Source organism: Phaethon aethereus, assembly GCF_964289735.1.
Source record: "Phaethon aethereus genome assembly, chromosome: 1".
Taxonomy (NCBI): domain Eukaryota; kingdom Metazoa; phylum Chordata; class Aves; order Phaethontiformes; family Phaethontidae; genus Phaethon; species Phaethon aethereus.
In genome coordinates, this window is record NC_138575.1 from 31,290,203 (window position 1) to 31,301,431 (window position 11,229).

General features: G+C 43.8%; 1 protein-coding gene across 2 annotated transcripts in view; it reads left to right on the forward strand.

The window, feature by feature from the left end:
• The window catches only part of DOCK4 (dedicator of cytokinesis 4), a gene marked incomplete at both ends in the record, with an annotated part of 263,581 nt that extends 256,470 nt beyond the window's left edge, over nucleotides 1-7,111 (forward strand). For both annotated transcript variants that reach the window (XM_082011612.1, XM_082011613.1), the window contains 3 exons: nucleotides 16-129; nucleotides 1,068-1,129; nucleotides 6,686-7,111. In XM_082011612.1, the coding sequence (XP_081867738.1) occupies nucleotides 16-129; nucleotides 1,068-1,129; nucleotides 6,686-7,111 (602 nt within the window). The remainder of the gene's footprint in view (nucleotides 1-15; nucleotides 130-1,067; nucleotides 1,130-6,685) is intronic.
• Nucleotides 7,112-11,229: the final 4,118 nt, after the last annotated feature.

Sequence of the window (11,229 nt, forward strand, 5' to 3'; positions counted from 1 at the left end):
TTCATTCTCTTCCAGCTGTAAACATCACCCCCAGCAGCTGGAGCCTGGACAGTGGGAAGGAAGCCAGAAACACATCAGAAAGTGGAAAGCTTATATCTCCTCCTGTACCACCAAGACCTGCACAGACTGGTGAGTTAAGGGACATTTCAAGCTAAGCTCCAGTAAAAAAATTATTTACTTGAGGGCTTAGACTCTTTCCACTCTGATAATATTTAATTTCTTGGGCAAGTTAATTTGTAATTTGATTACTTACATGGAAGGCTGCAGAAGTGCCTCCACAGGTGTTTTCATCTTGTTAACGTTCTCTGTAGCATTCTGTTTCCAATACTCTGCCCCTTCTCTTAATGACTGAGTAGTTTCAGACAGTTCATGCTGGTACTAGGGAGGATGATCAAACTTAATCTTTTGATCTTATGATAATTGGAGGTTAACAATCAGAAATTATCACTAACCACAAAGAATCTTACTGGCCAGAAAATGTGCAGCAATCATGGAAGTGCGTGAGTTCTGTTACTGTAACCAATTTGCCGTTCAAAAGATTGATTTCACTTAAAGGAAAGGCTACTTAAGTGATACTATAAATATAATTGCTCTCAAGGGAGTGCAGACACTTTTTGTGGTTTAGACTTACACCTCAAAGTATGTTTAGGCATGTTTACAGTATATTTACAGGTAAATGTTTGATATAAGTACATTATGTATTGTATTTTTTCTTATTTGAGATACAAATACATAATATATTTCTTAGGAGGGGAAAAGTTATTATACTGACTTTTTTTGAATTCTGTTATTATTTGGGAGGTTATAAACCAATTTACAGTGATACAAAATCTGTCAGAGAAGATGGCTGCAGAAATTTCTTATACTTCATTGGTTGTTCTGCAAGATAATCCTGAGAACAAAGTAAAACAAACAAAATCTCTCTAACTATGTGTAGCCATCAGGCAAGTACTTAGAGGGAACCAGAGATAATGTTTGTGTATCAAATGATCTGCTATCCGCTTAAAAAGATTTGTTAGTGAAAATTGTGATGCCAAGAATGCACTGAAATCTTTCTGACTTTACAGCATCACCAGCAAGACACATAGCCTCCGTTTCCCCTTCTCCTGCTGGCAGATCACCAATGAAGGTACTTATTGCAGTGAATTGCCTTTGTGGGACAGGTCATATATATTGTGGGGTAGATAGTACATATTTAATGTACATTTTTGGGGATTATATTATGTTTTCCTTTTACTATTATCATATGCCTATACAAAAACCATTCACAAGAGTAAGTGGCCATAACAATTACAGCAGCTCTGAAGATTTTTCAAAACTGCAGGCAAGAAACCTAATCTTCAGAATCTTTAGCTTCTCAATATTAGGCTTCCCCCCTGCATGGATAACCAAGCTCGCCTGAGTCAGTGGACAGAAGGGAGTGTAAGAAATAAATCTAAGAGGTCCCTGATGGTCCACCTTAGTCCAGAATTCTGTCTCTGACAGAAGCAAAAAGGGAGATGCTGGCTAAGGAGAACCTGTTGTGCAGCCCATTCCTCTTACTCCTCCAGCATCCAGACCTGTTGGATTAGAGGGTATGTGTGAGAGTAATCCCTGCTTCAGCCATTTTAATATTGATTTCCTCTGCAGAGTGATCCAGGGAGCTTGTGTAAGAAGCTGGAAGTAGTTTAATCCTGCCAGTAGGAAACAGCAAGCACAGGTTGTAAATAAGCATTGGTCACTGGTTCTTCTCTGGCATTTAAACACCCATAGCAATTGGGGATCCAGGCTAAACTGAGCAGGTTTCATTTCTATTTCAAGATATTTGAATGTGTCGGTACCCACTTGTTGCACAACAGCTTATTTGTTGGAAAACTAGACCAGGAAATCTGTGTCTTCCTCAGCACTGGAAGACACGAACACGCAGCTTGCATATTCCAGGCAAACCCCCATACTAACAGACTGCACGACATTAGTCTCGGGGACAGCCTCTACCACCCCACTGAAGCAGAGATGATTCTGCAGTTAGAAATATGAGGGTCAACAGCCTGGAAGCAGAGCAAGCAATTGGGCTTAGCGACCATGACATGATAGAATTCTCAATTGTGAGCGAAGTAAGGAGGGGGGTCAGCAAAACTGCTACCATGGACTTCTGGAGGGCAGACTTTGGCCTGTTCAGGTCACTGGTTGAGAGAGTCCCTTCGGAGACTGTCCTGAAGGACAAAGGGGTCCAGGAAGGCTGGACAGTCTTCAAGAAGGAAATCTTAAAGGTGCAGGAGCAGGAGGTCCCCATGTGCCGTAAGAAGAGCTGGCGGGGAAGGCGACCAGCCTGGCTGAACAGGGAGATTTTGCTGGGACTCACGAGAAAAAGGAGAGTTTATCACCTCTGGAAGAAGGGGCAGGCAACTCACGAAGAGTACAAGGATTTCACTAGGTCAAGCAGGGACAAAATTAGAAAGGCAAAAGCCCAGCTAGAGCTCAGTCTGGCCACAGTCGTAAAGGATAATAAAAAATGCTTCTACAAATGTATTAACAACAAAAAAAAGAGGCAAGGAGAATCTCCATCCCTTACTGGATACGGTGGGAAACATTGTCTCCAAGGGCGAGGACAAGGTTGAGGTACTTAATGCCTTCTTTGCCTCAGTCTTTAATAGCCAGTCCAGGTATCCGCAGGGTATTCAGCCCCCTGAGCTGGAAGACAGGGATGGAGAGCACAATAACCCACCCATAATCCAGGAGGAAGCAGTTAAGGACATGCTAAACCACCTGGACACCCACAAGTCTATGGGGCCTGATGGGATCCACCCAAGAGTACTGAGAGAGCTGGTGGAAGAGCTTGCCAAGACACTCTCCATCATTTATCAGCAGTCCTGGTTAACAGGGGAGGTCCCAGAAGACTGGAGGCTTGCCAATGTGATGCCCATCTACAAGAAGGGCTGGAAGGAGGATCCTGGGAACTACAGACCTGTCAGCCTGACCTCCGTACCGGGGAAGATCACGGAGTGGTCGTCTTGAGAGTGCTCACAGGACATGTGAAGCACAACCAAGGGATCAGGCCCAGCCAGCATGGGTTCATGAAAGGCAGGTCCTGCTTGACCAACCTGATCTCCTTCTATGACCAGGTGACCCACCTAGTGAATGAAGGAAAGGCTGTGGCTGTTGTCTACCTGGATTTTAGTAAAGCCTTTGACAGCGTCTCCCACAGCATTCTCCTGGAGAAACTGGCGGCTCGTGGCTTAGACAGTTTTACTCTTCGCTGGGTGAGGAACTGGCTGGATGGCCGAGCCCAGAGAGTTGTGGTGAATGGTGCTAAATCCAGCTGGCGGCTGGTCACAAGCGGTGTTCCCCAGGGCTCGGTTCTGGGGCCAGTCTTGTTCAGTGTCTTTATTGATGATCTGGATGAGGGAATTGAGTGCTCCCTCAGTAAGTTTGCAGATGACACCAAGCTGGGTGGGAGTGTTGATCTGCTGGAGGGCAGGAGGGCTCTGCAGAGGGATCTGGACAGGCTGGGTCGATGGGCAGAGGCCAACTGTATGAGGTTTAATAAGGCCAAGTGCAGGGTCCTGCACTTGGGTCACAACAACCCCATGCAACACTACAGGCTTGGGGAGGAGTGGCTGGAGAGCTGCCTGGCAGAAAAGGACCTGGGGGTGCTGGTTGACAGCCGGCTGAATATGAGCCGGCAGTGTGCCCGGGTGGCCAAGAAGTCCTAGCGTGTATCAGAAATTATGTGGCCAGTAGGAGTAGGGAAGTGATTGTACCCCTGTACTCGGCACTGGTGAGGCTGCACTTTGAATCCTGTGTTCAGTTTTGGGCCCCTCACTACAAGAAGGACATTGAGGTGCTGGAGCGTGTCCAAAGAAGGGCAACGAAGCTGGTGAGGGGTCTGGAGCAGAAGTCTTATGAGGAGCGGCTGAGGGAATTGGGGTTGTTTAGTCTGGAGAAGAGGAGGCTGAGGGGAGACCTTATCGCTCTCTACCTCTCCCTGAAAGGGGGTTGTGGCAACGTGGGTGTTGGTCTCTTCTCCCAAGTAACTAGTGATAGGACAAGAGGAAATGGCCTCAAGTTGCGCCAGGGGAGGTTTAGATTGGATATTAGGAAAAATTTCTTCACTGAGAGGGTGGTCAGGCATTGGAACAGGCTGCCCAGGGAGGTGGTGGAGTCACCATCTCTGGAAGTGTTCAAAAAACGTGTGGATGTGGCGCTTCAGGACATGGTTTAGGGGACATGGTGGTGCTGGATTAATGGTTGGACGTGATGATCTTGAAGGTCCTTTCCACCCTTAGTGATTCTGTGAAACAGAAGGGAGCATGATTGGTGCTTCAGCACTCGGGCGCAAGGGCAGAGGGAGGCAGCCCTGCCGACGTGGTCCCTCAGCTACCCCATGCCTAACTGGTGCTGCAGAGGTACACACTTTCTGAGGAGGAGGAAAGTGGCACCCCAAAATGTCTCCTTTCCCCTTGAGGTCCCTAACCACAAGTTCGCAGTCATTCTCCCATTTGTCATCCCACGAGCCTGTAACATTTCTGCTTGTGGCTGCACAGTAGTCCAGGTTCAACACAGCAATTGTGCTGGCCATCAGAGTCCTCCGTAGTCCTATTGCCATAGTATACCTTCTACTGAAGTGAGCACTGATCCTAGGTTTTGCACTAAGTGCTGACTATAGGAAGCTCTTCAGAGCTTTAGGATCTTGTACAAAAGATGAGCGACTCTTCCTTTTTTCCTGAGTGGACTCGGTACTGATGATTCTTAGGGATGTTGGAAGCTTGCCCTAACATTTTCTTCTAAAGGCCTGGACAGAATTTAAGCATTTTACAGCCAAAGTCTGGATTGCTGCTTGGGAGAGGAATGCTGGCCCAGAATACTTCTGAGAGTTGTTGGCTCTCACTTCGAGCATCCGTGAATTTCCAGACTGTTTTGGTGTCTAGACTGTTACTCACTACTGGTACAAGCAGTCTGCACTGCTGTCAGGAACCAAGTGCTTACCCCTACTCAGCTCCTAAATTGAAGCAGGCAGGGTTTACCCAGATTTGCTCTTGTTCTGAATGAAAAAAGCAAAGGCCCTAAATCTTATCTATGGTTACTCTTAATCCAAGTGTCAAGCATTCTTGGAACTTGAACCCATTGCATCATTTATTTGAAAACCTTGACCTTGGACATTTTTGGGGGTAGGAGTGCAGCTGCAGCCTCCTTACACACAGAGGCAATGGAACCTGAAACAAGTAGTTAAAGAGGCTCTTCGCAATGTCTGAAATGTCTTCAACGTGTATTGAGCTTTAAATAAAACTTGCTCTGCTTTTCCCTAGCCATATACAGGGCTAGATTTTTAGCCTTTGTTCCAACTGTTACGTGCTGCCAGAGAAGGCCATCTTAGTGCAAAACCCACGATGTAAATGAAGATTTTTTTTTCCATTGTTTTCGGTGCACTGTGGATCCAGTCCTAGATGGATAACCAAAATTATCTCAACAGCATAAAGTCAGTACAGCCAGCTCTATACACCCCTGCCCCTCTCCTTTTCCTCCCCTCCCCACCTTTTGTTGCATGGCTCACGCTCTCACTTCCAGCTGAGCAGCGGAGCGCCAACCAGTCTAACAAGTATTGGGGTGAGAAATTTCTTCGATGTGATTTCTCCATCCCTTTTTTTTAGCCTGTGCTTGAGGCCATTAAGTCTAGATCGTCTCAGATGGCTCCAGTCGAAATTAGATATGTTGCAAAAACTTTTCAACTTGGAAAGTATGTTCTAACTTTTTACAGTTTTCAGTTGAAGTTGCTTCACTGGAATAGGACTGCTTAATGTTTTTAGGTAGGGCTTTACTGTCCCTGCCTTCTATTCTTCATCAGCACTGTTGTTGCCACATGGGCCCTCACCTTCCCCCACAGACCTGCCAGGCTGCTGGTGCAGCCATTTGCAACCTTTGCCCTCGTCCCGGGGGCCCGCAGTGGCGTGTTGTTTCATGCAAGCGGCACGGTGCATCCAAGGAACGCCTGGGAGATGGGGGAGAGGAAGGGTGGAGAAACCGCGGTTCAAAATGCCGTCAGCAGCAGGAGCGATGCCTCACCTCCTGCCTTCCTGCTGCCGCCCCGAATAGCAGCCGGAGCTGTGGACTGAACGGGGCTGGCACCCCGCAGCGGCCATTAGCTTGGCATCTGCTCTGTTCTTCACCTCCGACGTCGGTACAATGACACGCTCGGAAATGACACCACGGTGTAAACGCGCGTTTCATGGCGTGACAGCGTGCTAACGCTGTGAGGAAAAGCTTTGGAAAACGAATTTGGAAGGTGAGGGACTGCAGTGGCAGCAGTGACTGGGGTGCAAGCCCTGCGCTTCGGCGTTAGGGGGCAGGGCACCACCAGGTACGCCCTGCGCGGCCTTCGGCCTTCGCGTGAAGCGGGGAAAACCGAGGGTCTGCTCTAAAGGCTTCCAGAGTTTTCCAGGGTATTATGCTAGTGAGATAACGCTTAAATACAGTTTTACTTCCACTTAACATGAATTACTGGCATGAGCACTGTTGAAGGTGTACCTAGGCACTGCTGAAACGAGCTTTTGGTTCGTTTCGTACTGGATCTTAATTAAACAGGGACACAACCGTTTACATTTATCGAGCCTCGGAATCTATGCGCTGTATCTCTGTGTGTTTTCAGCACAGAAACGCTCTCCCTCGTTTACTCCAGGTAAATTCTTCTTCTGCCCTTTCTTTTGAGCAGGGGCCTGTGCAATCCTTCACGCCGTCTCCCGTGGAGTATCATTCCTCGGGGCTCATCTCCAACTCCCCGGTGCTGTCAGGGAGTTACAGCAGCGGCATATCTTCGCTCAGCCGATGTAGCACATCAGAGACATCAGGCTTTGAAAGCCAAGGCAGCGAACCAACAGTGACTGTCCCAAGCTACAGCGTTTCCGAGGAGCCTGTGAGAAAAGAAAGTAAAACCCCGCCGCCTTACAGCGTGTACGAGCGGACTTTGAAGCGCCCCGTTCCTCTACCTCACAGCCTCTCCATCCCGCCTGCCGCCGACCCGCCGGCACTGCCGCCCAAGCCACAGCTGGTCCGGCCAAACAACCTGGAAAACAGCAGCAGGAGGACTGAGCAGGTTCCCCGGCCCAGGCCTCTGCCTCGCAAAGTCTCTCAGCTATGAGAAGCCCCTTTTGTATTTAATTGCAACCAATTCTTTACCGTTTAAGAAATAATATTTTTTAAAAATGGTAAAAAGCGTTTAGTTAGGCACTTTAATATTTTGCCCACCTTTTCTTTTGAGTAACTTTGAAATGCTTATTAATATTATGTTGTACATTTGAAATTAAATTACTAATTTAGGTTGCCATAACTAGATACTATAGGAAGCATGAATGAGAGGATTTTTTTTTTAATTTTATGGTGGTGAATACTGATAAATGCTTTTATTTGTACTTTATTTTTATTTAAAAAATTAAACCTAAAACCCTACAACTCTCATCCGAGTTGGCCGATTGCTTCTTACAAAATGCAGAATATACTGACTGGATCGTTACTACTAGAGAATAAATGCACGCTTTCTAACAAGGTAGACTGTAGACTAGGATGTTTCTGCAAGTAGGCTGGAAGTTGTTTCTCTTATCCAATGAACAGGTTGGTCATTTCAAATGTCTGGAAAAACGGAGATATAATGCAAGTTACACTGCAGAGAACTGTTGTAAGAATGTGGTTTGGAATTTTTGAGACACACACTTGCTTTATGTTATTTTTAAGATGGAAAAATACCCACACTTCATGCAGCGTATAACACCGTTCTGGTGAATCTTGATAAGGTTTTGTGCCATTAGTGTATTACTGTACCTGATGCATCCTTTTCTTTTTGAGGTGCGATTTACTTTTATTCTTCCAGTTGGGGGTTTTTTGTCATTTTGTCTTTTAAAAAGCTAGCAGTTAGCTAGTGGAGGCTCTCTGTTTTTGAAAGTTCACCCTAAAATACAATCCGTGTATGAAATAGGTACAAATGAATTGTTCATTTAACTTGTGTACAAGAATCCATACTGACTAGTACCAAGGCAATACACTAAATGAACATTTTTTTAAAAATATAAATTACTTGTTATTGATCAATAAATTTCAAAAGCTAACTGCAAAGGTTATATTATATATTATAATAAATAATTCTGTAAAAACCTAGCAAAAATTCTGAACAGCTCTTTGGATGGATATGTACCAGTGGAGTCAGGTTTTGGATTTGCTTTTTAGCTTGAGTTCATTGCCATCATCTTTATTGTAGGAGAACGGTGTTTGGCCTTAGGTTGTATTTTAGTGACTGGCATCTGAAGTGCTCTGGAAAGCTAACACCAAGCCGTAGGAATGGGGGGGCGGGGAAAGCACCTTCTGTATGTATTTTTTTGTATCCTCTTTCTTTTACTGACTGTTTAACATGTGCTTGGGAACAGATGTGTGAACTGCATTTTAAATCATGCTGTTAAAAATATTCTCCCTCTTTTGTTGGGAAGCTCATGTTGATTTTTAGCTGTGTTTGATTTGTTGATAGTTTAACTGGAAGGAAGTGACCACTTTTTATATTCTCTCAATTAAACCTTCAGCAGTTACAAGCTGTTGATGGTAGTTATAGAGGTTTTCTATAATAAATGTTCAAGTATTTTTGTACATAATTGGTAAATTTTAATAAGGAGTGTACCATTATGTGAAAAAGAAGCAGACAGTTGTGTATGCAGTAAGATTGTTATAATTATGCCAAATACTTTATGTATGGAAAAAAGAATATTTGTAAATATGTGCTTTTAACAATAATTCTGCCATATTGACTTTACAATTTTGAATGTCAGAAAAAATTAATATATGTTAAAATATTTATGTTTTAGTGAAGGTATTCATAACTTGAAAAGGAACATACGAATTTTAGCTTCGTATTTTGCTGGTTTCCAAGTCTGAAATTCCCTGAACTAGCTCTTGCTTTCTACTATAACATTTTTGTGTCTGTAACCACATCATAAAAGGTGTAGAAGGCTACATATTTATGCTGATATAAAGAAGTAATGCCTGAGATTTAAATAAGGTGTCACAAGTAAGATAACAAAGCTGCTTTGATTTTTTTTCACTCCTGTGTAGTTCGATAGATTTTGTTGACTAGTGCTTGAGCACAGTATGAATCAGTGTTATTTGCTCCTGAAGCCATTTTTTTTTTTATTTCTGGCAGTGAGCAGCGTTGATGACTTTATCATTTGCGTGCATTACTGAAGTCAGCTTTGCAGCAAAACGTTTCGCAAAGTTTCTGTTTACGTAGACACTCATATTGGTTGCTGCATAATGTTAATATGGAATAAAAGGACTTGATTAATCTTTACAGTACAACTTTTTTCCTACAGAATGAGAGATTATAATTCAGTTTGTCACAGAATTAAAGTTCTGACTCCTTGTCTTGCTAAATCCAGTTTTCTTTTTGTTAAAAATCTGCTGATGGATCTGGTTTTCTCCCTGTTTGGATCCGTAATTGCTTTGTGAGGCAATGGGAGAGTATTGACGTGCTCTTCTGAACAAGTGAAGAATGTAAAATTTACTAGGAGAGTTCACTGTAAATTAACCTGCATGAGCACTCTGTTTTTATAACCATGACATCAGGAGTACTCTGAACGATAGCAGATGGTATAAATTTGAAAGAGTACTCTTAAACCAAGCTGACACATTTCTGCTTAGCCAGTTTTGACAAATTGATTCTGTAGATCAGCTTTTCAACCTGATTTCCTATTAAAAAATGTAGTATGAAATTTTATGTATGTTGCAACACCCAGCGCTTGAAAACCTGATGTAAATAAAGGTCGTGTTTGAATTTTATGTATTACTCATAAATACAGTTTTATTGCTTTCTGGATGACAGTGAGTAATTTAGAAGCTCGTCTAGGAGGACCTATGAGAACAAATGGCTGTTACTACTCAATAGCTTGAACGTTAGCCAGCGGATGTGTAATAGGTGAGATGATCTTGTATTCAAACACTGCAGCTGAGATGCTGGTACCTCTGGACTGCCACAGAAGCAACTGCAACCTCAGCTGGCTGCCTTTGAGATGATGCCATTCAGATGGGTTCTCATGATAGGCTAGCACCTCTGTAGTGTGAGTGAACTCAATTATTGTGATGCCTCAGATCACAGCTCATGGCCTGTGTTCTGAAAGAAACACAAAGCTGAAGTTACCCCTTGATAGTAAAGGTTTCAGCGTAGTGCATGTATGGCCCTGTTCTTGTGGAACAGGTTGTAGCTTTGTGTAAATCTTCTCTTCTGCATTGAAGTGGCACCTTGCCCTCCTGCCTGACCATTCTTCTTGTTCACAGGTTGTCCAACAGCATCTGCAAAAAGCACGGTGACTGAGCAAAAAGATACCAATAGGCAGGAGTCAATGCCTGAGGTATAAATGATGAACAACATCTTGTTTTGAGTGTAACTGCGGTCAGTGAGGCATGTAGCAGCATTATACCGGTAACCCCAGGTGCTGACAGACACAGCTCTTTGCTCCAGAGCTCTGTTGGTAGACGGGTTTTCCCACAACACTGTGATGATCCAGGCAGAGCCTGGATATATGGTCACTGAAGGGCAAAGCCCCATCTGCTGGGACAGCGTGAAAGGATGTTCACCACTGGAGCCCTTCAGATTCTGACCTTGAACCAGATTCTGTAGGAGATAGCCCTTTCCATATTAATTTAATTTGTCTTTATTTTCTCCTTGTCACTTTAATTCAGCTTTTGACATGTATTTAATATAAGAAAACTAGGATGATTAGTTACTTTGGATAATATTAACAAAAAAAATCTTGTGATTAAATGGCTGAAATGTGTGAGCCTTATGAATACAAAAGATTTAGAGCTGCATACCTCACATGTGCACTAAGCATCAGGATGAAGTGACTTCCTGGGTGGTAAAATAAGGCTGCTGGAGAAAGATCATTAAATATTTTTTTTAAATTATTAGTAAGGAGCTCCGTGTGCTTGTAATGACAGGCTGATGGCTTTGCAGACTTCGGTGGGGACAGAGCCTATGACATGAGCCTCCCGGGCACGTCTGGGCAAAACTACCCAGGTTAGAACTTGTGTTAAGGATACTATTCATAGCTCCTTTCTAACTGACTGATGCTGTATTTATTTCAGGAAGACTGTGTTAGAAGAAGGGAAAAGAAGGTGAACAGCTGAAAATAAAAAAGGGCAAATAAAACTTAGGCAAAACCCTCGATGGCTAGATAATTAATCCAAGTGTGTTTTCACCCAACCAGGAAAAATAATGGCAAG